Consider the following 18384-nt stretch of genomic DNA (forward strand, 5'->3'; position numbering starts at 1 on the left):
GCAGCAGAGGGTCATAAGTGGGTTCTTCAACCACTAGGGATGGCGTAGAGTAGGAGGATCCAATGCACACTCACATCCAGATGATATAAAAATAAGAGAGTAAACACAATAGTGCAATTCTGTATGTATTCGATATAGATAAAGATGGTAATGCACTCACATTTAGTAAGGTAAAACAGGCATCTCGGTTAATCAGTTTCACCAAACTGTAATAGAGAAACTTCGGGTGTCAGGATACTTCTTATATGGTCTGTGGTCTCTGACGGCAGGATATTCCCAATATCTTCCAGGCTCACAGGCAGCAGGATATCATGCAGATGTAGAGAAATAGACACACATAGTGTAATAATGTATATATAGATATAAATTCTATAACCATATAGTGTATCAACTCACATTGTGTGTATTGGTAATACGCCCTTAGGTTGTTAAAGTAACCAACTTTTGATGTCGTCTGGAATCACAGGGAAAAGGATGCAGGAAAAGGAGAAAAAAAAAGGAAAAGGATGCAGGAAAAGGTAGAACAAACAAAAGCCCCCTGAAGAAGTCCTTTTCTGACGAAACGCGTTGAGGCAATTTTTAGAGCCAGCTGCTGACAATCTACAGACTTTGAGGAGCTGTCTGAATCTCTGTAACCCTTCAGTGTGGTATTCCCAGGTGCATGGCCAGCACTAGGTTTTACTGAGAGTGGGGTTACATGTTTTGGACTACCTTTAGGTTCCTTATATGTCTGCAGCTCTGTAAGTGCTTTTTTATTTATATAAAGTTTGTTCTACCTTTTCCTGCATCCTTTTCCTTTTTTTTTGCCTGGGATTTTCCCTGTGATTCCAGACGACACCAAATTTTAGGTTACTTTAACAACCCAAAGGCGTATTACCAATACACACAATGTGATTAGGACTGCTACCTAGCTTTTTTATGCCTTTATACTGTACGTGATTCATTAATCTCATAGCTAATTTTCATCTTATACAAATTCATGTTGGATTGCATTGATTGTTTCCTCTTAGTTGCACGAACATGCAGCTTACCTTGTAGACAGCATGTGGGACTGTGCTACTGAGCTGTTAAAGGATTGGGAATGTATGAACAGCCTACTGTTGGACGATCCACTAAATGGGGAGGAGGGTAAGTGTATATGAATTTCACATTCAGGATTATTTGTTTCCCTGTTATAACCCTGAGGCTTTAATCACATAGGCTTTAGCTGCAATGTTGGTGAAGTATATCACTATGTGCCTAAAGATCACACCAGATGGAACATTGAAGCCTGTTATATACTGTACAGTATGTACACCTATACACAGTGCTTTTTCTTTTCTTCTTTTGGTTAAAAAAAAAAAAAAAAAGAGGTACCGTTTTTCAGGCCCGCAGACAGCTTTCCCAGGACTAGAGTGTCCACTGGGGGGGTCATAACCGCTCCTCCCCCTCTCCCCCCACCTCTCTCTACGCCCCACACCTTCACTTACCTCTCTCCTCACCCACACCCCTCCCCCACACACCCCACCTCTCCCTCAACAACCCCCCTCCCCCAATACATACAACATCCTCACTCCCCCAATACCCACAACAACCCACCTCCCCCAATACCCACAACAATACCCACAACAACCCCCCTCCCCCAATACCCATAACAACCCCCCTCCCCCAATACCCACAACAAACCCCCTCCCCCAATACCCACAACAACCCCCCTCCCCCAATACCCACAACAACCCCCCTCCCCCAATACCCACAACAACCCCCCTCCCCCAATACCCACAACAACCCCCCTCCCCAATAAACACAACAACCCCCCTCCCCCAATACACACAACAACCCCCCTCCCCCAATACCCACAACAACCCCCCCTCCCCCAATACCCACAACAACCCCCCCTCCCCCAATACCCACAACAACCCCCCCTCCCCAATACACACAACAACCCCCCTCCCCCAATACACGCAACACCCCTCCCCCAATAAGTAACACACACAAACACAAGTTACTTATTGTAGAAACCTGTTGCTTGATACACATGCCTAAACATTTCTGATCTCTACTGCCTCGTTCTATTAATACAGCCATTACCAGCCTCTGAAAATAAAAGAATTGCTTATTATTCTGCCAATAGCTTCTTCTTTATAAACTCCATTACTAATAGAAAGGTTTACTGTTAATAACTGTAAAAGCTGTGTATGAAATTAAAAATCTGTTTCTACCTATAGTTTTTAATATATATCTCATTATTGAAAGCTTTTTGCAGAGGGGGAGAGAAAAGAGAGAGAGAGGGGGGGGGGTTTTAGGGGAGGATGGTGGGTGTTCCCAGAGAGAACGCGCATACACGACCCACCTCTAAGAATGACACCTGGGGGAATAGGACTGCTCCGGTCTGTGTGGAGTTGCTCTGTAGAGCTCAACCATGCGGGGAGAGATTGGCTGTGTACAGTGACGGCCTCGCCCCCTGAGGAAGCAGGGATAAAACCTGCAGTAGGGGAAACAGGTGCCGCTACTGAGTACCAGACAGTACCGTCACAAAAATAGCTTTGCATGTGTATTCATACGTTGGGATTGTATGGCAAGTAGATGAGAAGATATCTCTAGGTATTGCTATCAGTAATTGGTAAATATTGCATTAATTTACTGTTAAATGAAGGACCGTGCAAGTGTCTTTTTTTCTAATGCATACTGTATGTGCTTTATTTCAAATGTTGTGGTTTCCCTTGCTTTACAGCATTGACCGACAGACAGGAAAGTGCACTGATTGAAATAATGCTCTGTACGATTCGGCAAGCTGCTGAATGCCATCCCCCTGTAGGAAGAGGAACCGGAAAAAGGGTGAATCTTTAATTTTGACTCATACTTCTGCATGATTTTATTTCTTAAACCGCCTCTCTGGATTAAAGTTTTGTTGGAAATTAGTCTTGGATTCTTTAGGCTGTTGCAGCACAGCCAATTGCATAAAGATAATTACAAATATATTTTTTTCGTATCCATTTTGCTGGAAATGTAAACTCTGGGGGGAGTCTTCCATTCATGGCCAAAATAATATTTATATAATGTCCTTGTTTACTTAGGTCCTAACAGCAAAAGAAAAGAAAACGCAGTTAGATGACAAGACACGAATTACAGAACTTTTTGCAGTATCCCTCCCTCAGCTGTTGGCAAAGGTAAGCATCATGCTATTACTATATCCTTCACATTGGTGGGGAAGGGTAGAATGCGCTTTTCTTGTACGACCTTTGCCATTTATTGCATCAGTGCATATCCTATCATATGCATTTGCAATACACTGTTAAACGTGCTAAGTTTGACATTTGACAGTCTCTTTTTCTTGAAACAGTATTCTGTAGATGCAGAGAAGGTGACAAATCTCCTGCACCTGCCACAGTACTTTGATTTGGAAATCTATACAACAGGCAGACTGGAGAAGGTAACGTTTCCATGCTTTCCTAGCCTGGGACTAATTAGGAATATGCGTTTTCTTTTAACTTGCTTGCATGCTCAAATTGTTTTTTGAGTCACCATGTGATTTACAAGGTTTATGGGAGAACAGCTGTTTAATTCTGCCACTGCTGGGAGCTCTTGCAGGATAGTGCTGTTGGCCCAAATTCTCTCCCAGAATTGACATGTATTAAAGGGTTGCTTTCCAGAAATATCAATCTTCACAATCCCAGGAGTTTCCCCTCGAGTCAAACAATATGTTATTGTTATACAGTTATGTGACTTGAACTAGAAATGCTGGTGAATTACAAATAAGGCATTACACGTAATTCAAGTAGAAAAGATTTTCAAGAACATATCTGAAAGCTAAGCTCTACATAATGCTAACATCCTTTTTTCTTTTGTTACAGCATTTGGAGTCATTGTTGCGTCAGATACGTAATATTGTGGAGAAGCACACAGACACAGATGTTTTAGAAGCCTGTTCTAAAACGTACCATGCACTGTGCAATGAGGAGTTCACCATTTTTAACAGAGTGGACATTGCAAAGAGTCAGTTAATTGATGAATTGGCAGATAAGTTCAACCGCCTTCTTGAAGACTTTCTGCAAGAGGTTTGTCTTTTGTTTTCCTTTGGTTAAAAAAAACAAACAAAAAAAAACCATGGAGAGGTTATCCCCTTCCAGAAGAGCACTTTTGTTTTAGCACAAGTCCCAGATTGCTTAAAAACAGTTGGTGTAGCTTGATGCTTGAATGATTAGATTCTCATTGTAAATAAAGTGTTTAGCAGCTCAAAGGTGCAAAGCAAACAAGCAGCAAAAAAAGATAAACAAATAAATTATATGTGGGTGCTAGAAAATTCACCCTTGCTAAGGTGACAGCATGTACAATTTTAGAGGGCCCACTATAGGACTAAAGTTATACACACACACTATATATTTTTTAAAATTGATATGCTTTGATAACTTATGTGACGTGCTTGATTTTAATTGTCATTTATGTTAATAAGAAATGTTCCTCTTGGAGAATTGTTTCCTGACATTTCCTCACTTAGTGATAGCAAACGGCTATTTTCTTATTATTGCAAAAATGTTATGCTTATGTTCATCATTTAAACTAAAATCTATATAGCACGATTAAGGGTTTATATGGATTACTCAAACGGACACTTGACAATTAACTTGGTTGCAGAATCAGATATTTATTGATAGCATTTTTTGTATGGGTCAAGAAATAAATGTAATCTGATAGAACTGGGTACTTACATTCATGAAAATATCATGCATTATATTCAATACATGTATTAAACTTTGTTTACATGAAAAAGGGCAACAAAACAGGTCAGGTTTTAAGGATATCCCTGTTTCAGCACAGGTGGCTCAGTCATAATTACTGAGCCACTGATTGAGCCACTTGTCCTGAAGCAGGGAGATCCTGAAAACCTGACCTGTTGGTTGCCCTTGAGGACTGGAGTTGTCCGCCCCTGCTCTAGCGTATTGTATTGGCGCCTGTTTTTTATGCTTTCGAAGTAATTCAATAGTTAAATATTGCATTTACAGGAAGAAGAGCCAGATGAGGAGGATGCGTATCAAGTCTTGTCAACGTTAAAGAGAATAACTGCTTTCCACAAGTAAGAATCCTTGCTCCATACAATGACACTCTGCTTTATACAGTGACACATTTCTTTAAACATTCACTGTTTTGGTGACCATAATGTTGAGTATAGGAGAAGTTATTCATAAGTTCTGTAATTATATATCAACCAAAAAGGCAAACTAATAATTGGATCAAAATAAACTTGCATCTTAGGAAGTTGTCATCATTGCTCTGTGAAACTAAAGGCAACCTGGGTTAGCATGGTTCCATCCTTGGGTGCAGGCTGGGTTAGCATGCTTCCGTCCTTGGGTGCAGGCTGGGTTAGCATGCTTCCCTCCTTGGGTGCACACTGGGTTAGCATGCGTCCGTCCTTGGGTGCACGCTGGGTTAGCATGCTTCCGTCCTTGGGTGCACGCTGGGTTAGCATGCTTCCATCCTTGGGTGCACGCTGGGTTAGCATGCTTCCGTCCTTGGGTGCACGCTGGGTTAGCATGCTTCCGTCCTTGGGTGCACGCTGGGTTAGCATGCTTCCGTCCTTGGGTGCACGCTGGGTTAGCATGCTTCCGTCCTTGGGTGCACGCTGGGTTAGAATGCTTCCGTCCTTGGGTGCACGCTGGGTTAGCATGCTTCCGTCCTTGGGTGCACGCTGGGTTAGCATGCTTCCGTCCTTGGGTGCCAAAATGTTAAGTGTCTCATCCCCAATAAATACATTATGGTTCTACTTCCATGTTGTTGTATGCTCCGTTTTGTTCCTTGGTAGTAGAACCTCCTTGCAAGGGAATAAATAAGGCTCCGGGTTGGCAGAACACGCACAACAATGTGTAATGAGAACTGAAGTTAATAAGAGACTGTAGTGTAGATTATTAAACACACCTTAAACCTGCTAGGAATGTAACCATGTGTTTCTATTTGTTTTTGTAGTGCCCATGATCTCTCAAGATGGGATTTATTCGGCAGCAATTACAAGCTGCTGAAAACTGGTATTGAGAATGGGGACATGCCGGAGCAGGTTTGTAACTAATGACACCATTATAAATGCATGTTTACAGAATGTATTAAAGCTTGTACAATGAAATGTAAAAGCATTGCCCTTTGTTTCAGATTGTGATTCACGCCTTGCAGTGCGCTCACTATGTCATTCTCTGGCAACTGGCAAACATCTCTGAAAGTGGCTCAACCAAGGTGAGAAAGTTTCCAGAATAAACGTCCTTGGAAAATGTGTGTTTCTCTGTGTCTGTCTGTAAAAACGGTACGAGAATAAAACAACCTTTTTTTCTTTGTAGGAGGCGTTGATCACCTTAAAGAGACAAATGAGGGTATTCTGCCAAATCTGTCAGCACTACCTGACCAATGTAAACACTGCTGTAAAAGAACAGGTTAGTGAGCCGTATAGGGTTATTTACTTGCAGTTTCATAACTGTCCATTCTAATCTCCTCCTGTTAAGTATAGCCGAAATACTTTAATGTTCAGTTAAAGCAGCTGTCCGTACTAATCACCTGGGAGATCTCGTGACCTTTTCCAAAGCTGTATTATTATTATAAAAAAACATTTTTTATATAAGATGTTTAGTTCAGGAGATATTAAGCATTTGTAATATTAAGCCTCCAGGTGGTTAAAATGAAGCTCTCTCAGGGGGCAAGATAGAAACCTAGACATAAAACACACGTAGGCTTGCGGGAGTGATTACTTCTTTCAATAAATTATAATTGTTTTTGGTGCCAAATATGCAGTTTAACAAACAATTTTTCAATTGAAGACTATTTCCGTATATATAATTGGCAGGCACTTTTATGGTTTAACAGTAGACCCTCTTTCAACTTTAGTTTTCTGTTTGAAATACTTTTCAGGCTTTCACTATCCTGTGTGATGTGCTAATGATCTTTAGCCATCAGATTGTAGTTGGCGGTCGCGATGCATTAGAGGCACTAATGTATTCTCCAGAGTCATCCTTGCCCTCGGAACTACTAAGTTTTATTTTGGATCATGTCTTCATCGACCAGGATGATGATAATAATAGCGCAGGTAAATATATACAGTAGATCAAATGGTACCCTATTCCAAAAACATAATCTGACGCTCATACCCAAAGTCTAAAGAAAAATAACAATAGTGTTATATCAGGGGTCTCAAACACTGTCCTCAAGCGCCACCAACAGGCTGGCTTTTATGGATATCCCCGCTTCAGCAAGGGTGGCTCAGACAAAGACCGAGCCACTGATTGAGCCACCTGTGCTGAATCAGGGATATCCATAAAAGTTGGCCTGTTGGTGGCCCTTGAGGACTGCGTTTGAGACCTCTGGTGTATACGCTCAAGTCTGAATGTTAAAAACAGGCTTCAGTGTTACCACTATCTTTGTTATGACCTGAATATAAACATATATAAAGTTTGTAAGGCACTGGTTAGCAATAGCAGTTTGCCAACTTCATTCTTATGCACCTTAAAAAAAAATGTAATGGCAAGAAATGTGGCAGATTTGCACTTATCACTATCCACAGGCACTGTTTTGTGTTGGTACAGTTGATACCCTCTTGCAGTGCTTTAGGCCGCGCTTACAGTGCCGACGACTCGACCAATGATGTCGCCACAAGCGAAAAATATAATTTAACTTTCAGCGACGTCGCTGGTGAAAGGGTCATTGATTGGTTTACAGACAGTCACATGTGGCGACAGTCTGTAAAAAATCACATTTAACCCGCTTCCAAATTTTTGGTCACGCTGTCGCGCTTACAATAAGCGCTGACGACGGAGTCAATTGTTTTGTTTTGGAGCGATGTTGCGTCGCCGTCGCGAGCACTATAAGCGCAGCCTTAGAAACAAACCGCATTCTGATGGATGGATTTGATTTTGCCTACTTTCACTGAAACAACTTTGACTATCAGCTTTAAACATGGGTTTATTTTCTAATAATTTCATTTCATATTTATATTGCCAAAAAGTCCATTACGTGCTTCAGTGCATTCTGTTTGTTCCCTGTGTGATTAATATAATACAAGACTTAGCCTGCTCAGCCCTCATATTTTTAATGCATTTAAACATAGTAATAGTTTACAGAGGTGTAAATCCTTGTGACCACACATGCACAAGCAAAAACCGTATAATACCACTGGACACTTGCACTCTGAATGCTTTATCCAGATGTACTATGCAGTTGTGTACTATGCAGTTGTGTACTATGCAGTTGTCATTCAAATATTATAAAATAACCCATTTTGTTTAAAGCAGGTGGGATTTTTTTTTGTAAAGTTTGTTAAACCTAGCTACTATTTCACAGGAACAATTGTGATCTAGGTCTTAAAGTACTGTAATACAAATATTATTATTGATTGCTAGCAGGTTACCATAAAGCAGTTCTTAACTCCAGTCCTCAAGACCCCTCAACAGGTCAGGTTTTCAGGATATTTTTAAAACCTGACCTGTTGGGGAAGGGGAAGAGTCCTGAGGACTGGAGGTGAGAAGTCCTACCATAAATTGATAGCTAAATGTCTAATTTTGGCCAGATGTCATTTCATGTAGGAATGTATTACTGCACTAGATTTGGTTTAATTATCTCTCTTCATATTACCTTCAGCACTGAGATGTGTTATCTGTTAGCCAAAAATAATTGTCAAAATTAAACAAAAATATCAAACAGCTGCATGTGCACTTTTATTTCTATTTTTTTTTCTGGTAGATGGTCAACAAGACGATGAAGCCAGTAAGATTGAAGCTTTGCACAAAAGGAGGAATTTACTTGCAGCGTTCTGTAAACTTATAGTGTACAATGTTGTTGAAATGAATGCTGCTGCAGATGTTTTCAAACAATACATGAGGGTAAGTACATACTGTTTTGTTTAACATTGATGCTAAATACTTTGGTTACTTGTTTTTGAGACACACATATTTATGGTGTTGACCTACACACTTTTGTTGTGTATCTTTTCATATATAAAAGTAATTGGGACTATAATATTTACAAATTACTCAACGTTACTGGTTTCAATGTCTGGATTCTGTCTACGTAGCATACTCGTGTTTAAGGTTGTAGAAAATAGTGTTGATTTATTTCCTTATCTGACTTTGGTTCAGAAGCAATAAACGGATTCATACATTTTCATATTTATCTAATTTTTTTAAATATGTATGCAACACTTTATATAAACTTGTATCAAAGGCTTCGTACATATTGAATGTTTTTTCTGTTCTGTCTTATCTTGATTTTCCTTGTACTCTAATCCTAGTTTAGATAGTTGTTTAAGGTTTTCAATTGCTCGTCTTGTTGTTTGAAACCTGCTCAGGTTCGAAAACGCTTAATTAATACATGTATTATGTTTAAATTCTAGTATTATAACGACTATGGAGATATAATCAAAGAAACAATGAGCAAAACAAGGCAGATTGACAAAATACAATGTGCAAAGACTCTCATTCTTAGTTTACAACAGGTAAGCAACCACTAATCTGTGATTTGTTCTATCTATGATTAAAGCTAGTGTTAAGAGTGCGTGTGTTTTCATAGTTTTGGTAATTTTAAAGTGTTTCAAGCCACATTGCATCTTTTAATTAATTATAAAGGTAATAAATAATGCCTTTTTTATGTTGTGGAATAGATCAGTTCAGCCATCAGTCATTATTGTACTTTCTCCGTAGGTAAGCTATTTTAGCATGTCCGTATTAATTTATTGAGAAGTTAATCAAAATAAAAGGGAACATCTTAAACTGTTAAAATGACGTGCATCTTAAAACATATTTTTTTGGGGTTGGTGTTTTGTGCAGCTTTTCAACGAGATGCTCCAGGAACATGGTTTTAACTTTGACAGATCATCACCAACTTTCAGCAGCATAAAAGAGCTTGCACGACGCTTTGCATTAACGTTTGGACTTGATCAGCTGAAAACCAGAGAGGCCATTGCGATGTTACACAAGTAATGACCTTTTCGTTCTAGTAGCTGTAGTGAAAGCTGTGTTGTTGGGTATGTTGGAGGCTCTAACGTGTTTTTAGAACAGAACATGCATGTGGGATATCTGATCAGGCTAGAAGTAGTTGCTACATCTGGATAGTGAATCCTGCAAAAAGTAAAAGCAAATGATGGTTATTTTTGCATAAAAAATGTCTGACGTTTAATAGCATTTGCTATTTTAAGTAACAATGATGTCATGCTAATCTCTTAATTATAAAGGTCATTCATTATATATAATTGTATTTGTCTGAATATATTTTATGGTGACTGCTTCATGATAATCACCTAAGTAAATAACTTTTAGGTCACTGAATGTCTAGTTGGAGTTGTCATGTTCAGTGAGCATTGTGGTATGGTCTATGCTGGGGTTAGAAACCTCATTTTTAGATGTGATTTGGAGTTCTTAAAAAAAATGGCCTTCAGTTACCGTCTGACAACCATTCGGTAAGCTTATTGTGCAAGGCCAAGTTCAAGATGTCCCCAACAGCTGGATGAATAAGAGAATTGAAAGCATTTTCAGATAATCTTTTTTGCATGCATTTAATCACTGCTTACAACCCTCCAGTATCTGCATTTCATTCGCTTCATATGCTTATAGAACACACAAGTGCTGGAGGATCTGCTATTTTTGTCTTGGCAATACAACTTAAATAATTGAATGTGCAGTATCTTTAAATGATCCGTAAAATTGGCACAAGAAAATACAATGTGTTTTTTTTTTTTTTTAGCATTACTGTTTGTAAATAAGCACGAATATGTCTTCTGTTTCTTTTGTAGGGATGGTATAGAGTTTGCTTTTAAAGAACCAAGCCCACAAGGTGAAGTCCATCCACCACTAAATATGGCATTTCTTGACATTCTGAGCGAGTTCTCATCAAAACTCCTGAGACAAGACAAGAGAACGGTGTAAGTACTTTGAGCAGTTATGTTTTCCATTCGTGCATGAGCAGGTAGATGTGTCTATGCTTTTGCTCTTTATGCACAAGCACACACTCCTACATTTGTATACGTCTGTACTTCAGCAGCAGCATGACCAGCATTTGTATTGTAGTTTTGAATTGCAATGTTTATTTATAATATATATATATATATATATATATATATATATATATATATATATATATATTTAATCTTGCAGGTTGTAATTTATCAAAAATCCAGTTACTTAAGCAGTAAATTGAGTGATAATAGGGCAGTTATGCTGAAATCGCATCACATTCCCAGAGTTCCCAATGACAACAAATAAAAGATCATCCCCATATTAACCTTTTTAAAATGTACAGTTCTGTTGATGTGACACCTAATGTATTTTAGGCAGGGTTTTTATTACATTTATATTGACCAAGGTATATTCCATAGTGCTGAACATTTTGTGGTGCCAGCATTTCCAAACAAAAGTAATCACCTACCTTCTCGTTTAGAAAGTATTTATGTGCATACTTTTTCTATTTTTAGTAGGATTTAGCTGTGCATATTTGGAGAATGTTAAATCATTAATGATAATGTAGGTGACATTTGAGCTTCTCTTCCTTTTTCAGATATGCATACCTGGAGAAGTTCATGTCGTTTCAAATGTCTCTACGAAGAGAAGATGTGTGGCTACCACTCATGTCTTACAGAAACTCTTTGCTAGCTGGAGGTGACGATGACACTATGTCGGTGATGAGTGGCATGAGTGGACGAGGATCTTCAATGAGGAATAAGAAAACAAAGCCAGCGACAGGGAAGCGGAAAATACCAGAAGGTAAAACATACATGAAGCCATATATACACACCAGAGTAATTTACTTGCTGATTATGTTTTGGGGGGGCGCGGGGAAACCAAATCAGACTACTTTTTAAACAGACCTGGATACACCGATCTAGATATCTAATGTTCTGCTTCTATCTAGCTGAAGAGAGCAGCAGCAGTGAGAGCATGTGGCTAAACAGGGAGCAAACTATGAATACGCCGGTCATGATGCAAACGCCACAGCTCACGTCCACTATTATGAGAGAACCCAAGAGGTTGCGACCGGAAGAGAGTTACATGCCAGTCTACCCAATGCAACCCGAACATCACCAAACTCCTCTTGATTACAAGTAAGTGTCAATGATCAAAGTTATATTTGATCCCTTTAATACAGGGGGGAGCTTCAGTGCATTAAAACACAATGTGCTAAAAGCTCACTATATTCTGAAAATGAGGCCTACCACATGGAAATAAACTCTTCTTTCAGCACGCAGGTAACGTGGATGCTAGCTCAGCGACAACAGGAAGAAGTAGCAAGGCAGCAGCAGGAAAGAGCCGCTATGAACTATGTGAAGCTGAGGACTAATCTGCAACAAGCCATGTAAGTTTATTTGTACATATAGCTGCTTTCAATGTCATTTGTGACACCCCGAAGAAAAATATGAAGTTAGGTTTTTATATATTTTGAATCGAGCTTAAATGCAATACATTTCCTGTTCGTGGGAGTGTTAAAACATTCACTCTAATTACCCACTGCAGTCAGTACAGCATTCCGTTTATAAATTGATGTTAACCATTGTTAATCCCTTAAACCCAAGAGGGTTTGACAGCACGTTGAACTGCCTTTTGTTGCGAACACCCAATTCCCTGAAGAGGTTAAAGCTGGAGCCAGAACAGATGGTCTTTTTGGGTTTCTAATTTTGCATTGTCTTGGATTATGAATTTTCACGTTAAACAATGGGCACAAACCTTAAATGGTGTTTTAGAGAGTATTATTTATTTATTAAATGTTTTACCATAAAGTAATACATTAAGTTACTGCTCGTTTTCAAGTATGTCCTGGGCATAGAGTTATGATAACAGTTCAAGGTTACATTAAATGCACAGGGTTATACATTATATTTAAAGACCTTTCATGAACAGTAAAGTTAATATATGTTATAACGTGTTAATATTTATTAAACTACACAGATTCCCTTCAGTTCCAATTTGATATTAATTGCGAACATTAAGTATCACTTACAATTTGTTCATAAAATAAAGTGCTCTGTTGTTCAACAGTATCTTCAATCATGGTGCAATACATTGTCATCTAGAATTTCTTTTTGCTGAAATATTGTGCGATTTGTACAGATATTTGAGTAGCTTTATTAACCGTACCTGGGAATTTGTTTTCTCAAAGTCGGCGTAACACTGGCCTGATGGAAGATGATGAAGAGCCAATTGTTGAAGATGTAATGATGTCTTCAGAAGGGCGTATTGAAGACCTTAACGAAGGCATGGATTTTGACACGATGGACATAGACTTGGTAAACAGATTTTGTGTAACTGGGGGGGTGTGGGGGATACTATTAATTATTCCTGCTAATAGAATGTTTACTTGTCTTTATGATTTGGTTCCCTTGTTGTATACGACATAAATAATATGCAGGTCACACCTAATGCTCATTTTCCTTTTTAGCCTCCATCAAAAAACAGGCGAGAGAGAACAGAGCTGAAACCTGATTTCTTTGACCCTGCTTCAATCATGGATGAATCGGTAAGCTTCAAGTATGGATTGCAGGGTGCCTGTCATTCTTAATATGAAGGAGGGAGAGGGAGTAGGTGGTATTATTCATTTTATTGGACTAACCAGTAGTTATGTTATAAGCTTTCGAAGCTGTCGGGATCCTATCCCTACCCTGAGATGTTGGAAAGCTTGTAACATATCGACTACTTGTTGGTCCAATAAAATGCATCATACCCCCTCTCCCTCCCTTGGTATTATATCGAAGAAAGGACCAACACGGCCCCCCACCCTTTTTACCTAAACATCATACATTGAACACGAGTAGGATCACTGGTGACATGTTGAACCTTCAGGAATCTCGTACGAAAAAACGTTTGTTTTATTAAAAGCTGCTCTGTTTTACACAACATAAGTTAGTTTATTGTTTACGAACTGCAAAAGAAAGTCTCAACAACTCATCTCAGATGTCTGCAGTCAACTAATGTTTCCACTTGATGGCAGCAAAGCCTAATACCACCAATTACTAAACCATTGGTGTACAGAATACGCTTGTTTTTCAGTCTTTACTTAAAATGGCTTTTCTATTTTGATATTCCCCAGTGCACATTGTGCTTTCATTTGCCATTTCTATCTTATGACATCTTTACATATATACCCGTACACACTAATGTTTTCATCTGTTTTTTTTCTTTCTTTCCCTAGGTTCTTGGGGTATCAATGTTTTAATACCAATTCGTCAATCAACTCTGTGGTGAAGTTTTTTTAAATGGAAGAGGAAGTTTTTAATGACACATTTGTGGTAGATACAGTGAAATTCTGTACAGATTTTTCTCCAAGGAGAATTTGACATGCTTACCAAGATTAAGTGCATTGAAGGGGCAGTTTTGTTTGCCTGAAAAATTAAAGTAAAGGACAAGTAAACAGTTTGAAAATAAGCTACATTGTATTGTTTTTGGGAAAAGATTTTTATTTATGTATTTCTAGTTTTTCAGATTAAGACATATTCCCTGGTGAGGTACATTTTTACATAAAAATGCAAATTTAAACCAGTTAATGGCGTTGGCTCAATGAAACCCAGTGAGCTTGGATAGTAGAGTTTACGTATATGATCTGGTATGGTTATGTAGAAACTCTTTCACAATTGAACGTCCTAAATAACCAACTTTTTAAAATCCGTTTAATTTTTTTCCCTTTAATCAAGTCACAATGACTAAAATGATCATGTTTATTTTCAACATATAGTAATCATCATGCTTTAAAAACAGGTGCATTTTTTTTTGTGCTTTCGTTGTAATGGAAAAGGGCCTTCCTGAACGCCTTTTTTCAGAAACACCCGGAGATGGTTAACTGCCTGAAGATATCAAACATAACCACGCCTGCTCATTAATAACCCGAAGAGTTTGCTTGTCCTTTAAGAAACATGTAATGTTGTGAAATTCCTTCCAGTAGTGCCACTGTATTTTGTCTCCAAATAAAAGAAGCTTATTGTAGTATGTTTGCAGAAAAAAAAATTTAAACAAAAATTATACAGCTTATTAGAGTGTGGGAATAGGGATCGAAATTTTAAATAAAATGATATATATATATAAATTGGTGCTGATTTTATAATTGCGCAGTTTGTTTAGTTTTTTCTTACTTTTAAATTCCAACTTAAAATTGAGGTTTCAGAAATATATTGAAAGTTTTAACAATGTTTAAAAATAGTTGAAGCGTGAATACACGCTTGAAAAATGATTTTTAAATTTGTATTTTATATTGTTTTATCTATCTGTCTTTGCAAGCAGTCTTCAGGTTAAATATACTTCCAGCAGGTTACAGTACATTTCCTCTATTTTTAAATTAGTTTAAACAATAGACAAATCATACACACCCCAGCATTATTCTTTCAAATCTATGCTTAAAACTGCACCCGGATTCCTTTCAGAGCAAATAGTCTAAAACAGTGAATCAATGTTTTCCACCGGACACAACTCATTTTGCAAGGCTTAGGCAGCTAGACATTAAAGTAAATTTTAACTTATATTTCATGTGTATATTTTTTGTCGGTTGTCTTTCATTCTTTGAGGTTTAAGTCATTCCATGCCTTATGCTTTGCAATACACAAACTTCTCTCATTGTGTTCAAACAAAACAAAACAAAACAAAACCATCTTTATATAAAAAAAATAAATTAAAAAAAAAAAGCACTCAGAATATATAACAATCATGTTTGGGCTGTGGTAGCCAAAAACCATAAATAAACTACAAAATGCTAAAATATAAATATTTGAACCTCATAAGCCTAACAATCATACAAACCCGGATTTGTCTAACTCATGTTACGTGAATACTCATGTCTGAAAATACTGCCTACCTTTTCTTCACACCACTGCATTTATTAGAACTGCTGAGAGGACTGTGTATATATGATTTTAAAGTTAAGTTGATTTCTTTCTTACTCTTGAAGGAGTATATCTTCGTGAAAGCAGTTCTTACAGCTTTGTTTTCAACCAGCTAAAATGTTTTATATATTTACCTTAACCTGTTGTCCTTCACATTCTATTGTCCTCTGTACTGTTTTCTGATTTGTATTTATGTCTTGAGACAGTAACTTTTTGAATAAAAATAAACCTACAGTATCTGATATGTTCTATTTAATTTGGAAAGGGTTAAATGCATGGTGTGTATAATCTTTGGACTGAACTATCTGATTTGGCTAAAGTAGAAGCAGTATTTTCATAAGATGATATATGTGTATATAACAAAAATAGTAAATTGAGTACAGGAAGGTGCTGCTTTAAAATGTGTATACACACACACACACACACACACACACACACACACACACACACACACACACACACACACACACACACACACACACACACACACACACACACACACACACACACTTGTGTGTATGTGTATATATTTACACACATTTTTAAAGCGACAACGTCCTGTACTCAATTAACTTTGTTGTTTCCCTGGATCTGAAAAGCGCTATGTTTTATCTTCGAGGCACCCCTATGTGTCTCAGATATTTACCTTTTTTTGTGTCTGTGTTTCTGGTCCCTTTTAGGAAATCAATATGGCTTCTATCCAAACCGCACTCCCATGGGCCAACAGGAAGCCGCAATGTTATCAGAGCAGCCATCTTTGATTTTACTTTCATTTTACCAGTAAATAAAAAGGTACATTTCCCTGGAACTGGAGTGATTCCCTCAGATAGGAATAGTGCGGATCAGTTTCAGGGGACCCCCCCCCCCCCCCCCCCGGCTCCAATACTGCAGGGGAAAAGTAAACGTTTTGCACCTTTTAAATTAGTTTTTTCAGATGCCAAAAACAAAATTACATTCATACACACTTTTTTTTTTTTAAACACGATTTTGAGTTTCCTGTTTTTGTTTATACATATTTGTCTGGAGAGAGACTTTGTACATCTCATTTTCAATGCTGCAAATTACACCTGGCATTTCTTTTGTTTCAAACAATTTGTATTTCTTTTTTATATAACATAGGGGGAGGGTGTGGGAACAGAAAAAAAAGAAGGGAGCGGAGGGAGGATTCAACCCCCACCATAGTCATAAGAAAAAACAACAATAACAATATCTTTGTTAAAATTATACTAATCTTAATGGTTATAGTCAGAGATAAAAAAAACCATATAGACAGACTCCCACGGTAGGAGTGAAGGAGGGGGGGTCTGGGTGGCGGGATAGACAAGAGGTTCCTTTAGTAATAATTCTTTTATTTTTCCTGGATCATTTATTTTTGATATGTTTAAGTTCAGATTTATAACTCTCGGCCATCTTCTCCATTACTCGCATAGATTTTAATTATTATTTTTAGTTTTTTTCCAGTTAGTTTAGATTTGTAAATTCTGTATTGACGATATGTCCTCTGGGAAAACACTCAACCAAGGTGTAGGAGGACGCGCGCAGAGGTATGCAAGGGAGACTTGTTAAGGTGAAATTAAATAAGGCTTTTATTGCGCCTGTTTCCTTAACATAAGAAAATCATCCAAACAAGGGGTCAAACAAAGCTTCTGTTCACTAGTATGTCTAGTGAAACCTATGCAGTCCACAACTCCCTTTAGATTAGCATGTCTCCCAGCCCCAAACATATATCTTGATATTTGCAGATACAAAGTTTTATAAAGAAAAGTATTATCTGTTTCTTGTAGTTGGAGGGAAAGTCTTCTCAGTTCCTGGGTTGCTGCCTTTTTCCTCAGGCTATATCAGGATTCAGGTTCAGAAGTGCTTTCCCCTGTGTCTTGCAAGCAGCGTGCAGTTTTTCTTCTGGCAGGCTCAAGACAACTGTTCCTATGGTCAGTCCCAATACTTGTGATACTCAGGAACAATCTCCCTTCCTTTCTCAAAGGGAGGTTTTTCTAAGGAACCTAATCAGCCAGGTGGTGTTGGTTAATTGACTACCAGCAGTTAACCACCACACTGCTGGATTAGAGGCACATTTCCTGAACAGGGATAACTCCCCTGTTACACAAGGGTTCCAGATTTTTTTCAAATTTGTCCATAGTATTATTCATAAATACCGTCAAATTTTCCATTTCTAAAACATGTCGCACCTTCTTTTGGAAAACTTGACATAACGGTGTATTCATTTGTTTCCATTGAAGTGCTATTGTGCATCTGGCTGCTGTCAGCAGGTGTGCGATAGATTTATTTATGGCGTATGTATGACACATTGGGCAATGGTTTCCCTTGGATCAGTATTACAGGATCCAGTGGTATGGGAACCTCAAGCACCCGGGTGATCTTTCTTCTAATTTTCCTCCAGAAAGGAACAACCTTTGGGCTGGTCCAATATATATGATGTAATGTGCCTCTAGTTTTTGTCCCTGGAGCACAGTCTGGCGTGTAAATATATCGTCCCTCTTTGATATGTTTGTACTGTGCACCTTTCTTCAAATTTGGTTAAATGTGTATCCCCTTGCAGGGAAGATTTTGATATAATAAAATGCCTG

General features: G+C 38.1%; 1 protein-coding gene across 1 annotated transcript in view; it reads left to right on the plus strand.

The window, feature by feature from the left end:
- Positions 1-16041, plus strand: part of STAG2 (STAG2 cohesin complex component) — a 67767-nt gene extending 51726 nt beyond the window's left edge. The window contains exons 16-35 of the mRNA XM_075573416.1: positions 1011-1128; positions 2714-2817; positions 3057-3149; positions 3323-3412; positions 3834-4037; positions 4983-5053; positions 5941-6028; positions 6121-6201; positions 6303-6395; positions 6868-7042; positions 8692-8831; positions 9341-9442; positions 9774-9922; positions 10736-10864; positions 11497-11702; positions 11851-12040; positions 12178-12291; positions 13093-13219; positions 13372-13449; positions 14122-16041. Coding sequence (XP_075429531.1) covers positions 1011-1128; positions 2714-2817; positions 3057-3149; positions 3323-3412; positions 3834-4037; positions 4983-5053; positions 5941-6028; positions 6121-6201; positions 6303-6395; positions 6868-7042; positions 8692-8831; positions 9341-9442; positions 9774-9922; positions 10736-10864; positions 11497-11702; positions 11851-12040; positions 12178-12291; positions 13093-13219; positions 13372-13449; positions 14122-14145 — 2376 coding nt within the window. The 3' untranslated portion in view covers positions 14146-16041. The remainder of the gene's footprint in view (positions 1-1010; positions 1129-2713; positions 2818-3056; positions 3150-3322; positions 3413-3833; positions 4038-4982; positions 5054-5940; positions 6029-6120; positions 6202-6302; positions 6396-6867; positions 7043-8691; positions 8832-9340; positions 9443-9773; positions 9923-10735; positions 10865-11496; positions 11703-11850; positions 12041-12177; positions 12292-13092; positions 13220-13371; positions 13450-14121) is intronic.
- The last annotated feature ends 2343 nt before the right edge of the window (positions 16042-18384 follow it).

This window comes from Ascaphus truei, chromosome 16, assembly GCF_040206685.1.
Source record: "Ascaphus truei isolate aAscTru1 chromosome 16, aAscTru1.hap1, whole genome shotgun sequence".
Lineage (NCBI taxonomy): Eukaryota > Metazoa > Chordata > Amphibia > Anura > Ascaphidae > Ascaphus > Ascaphus truei.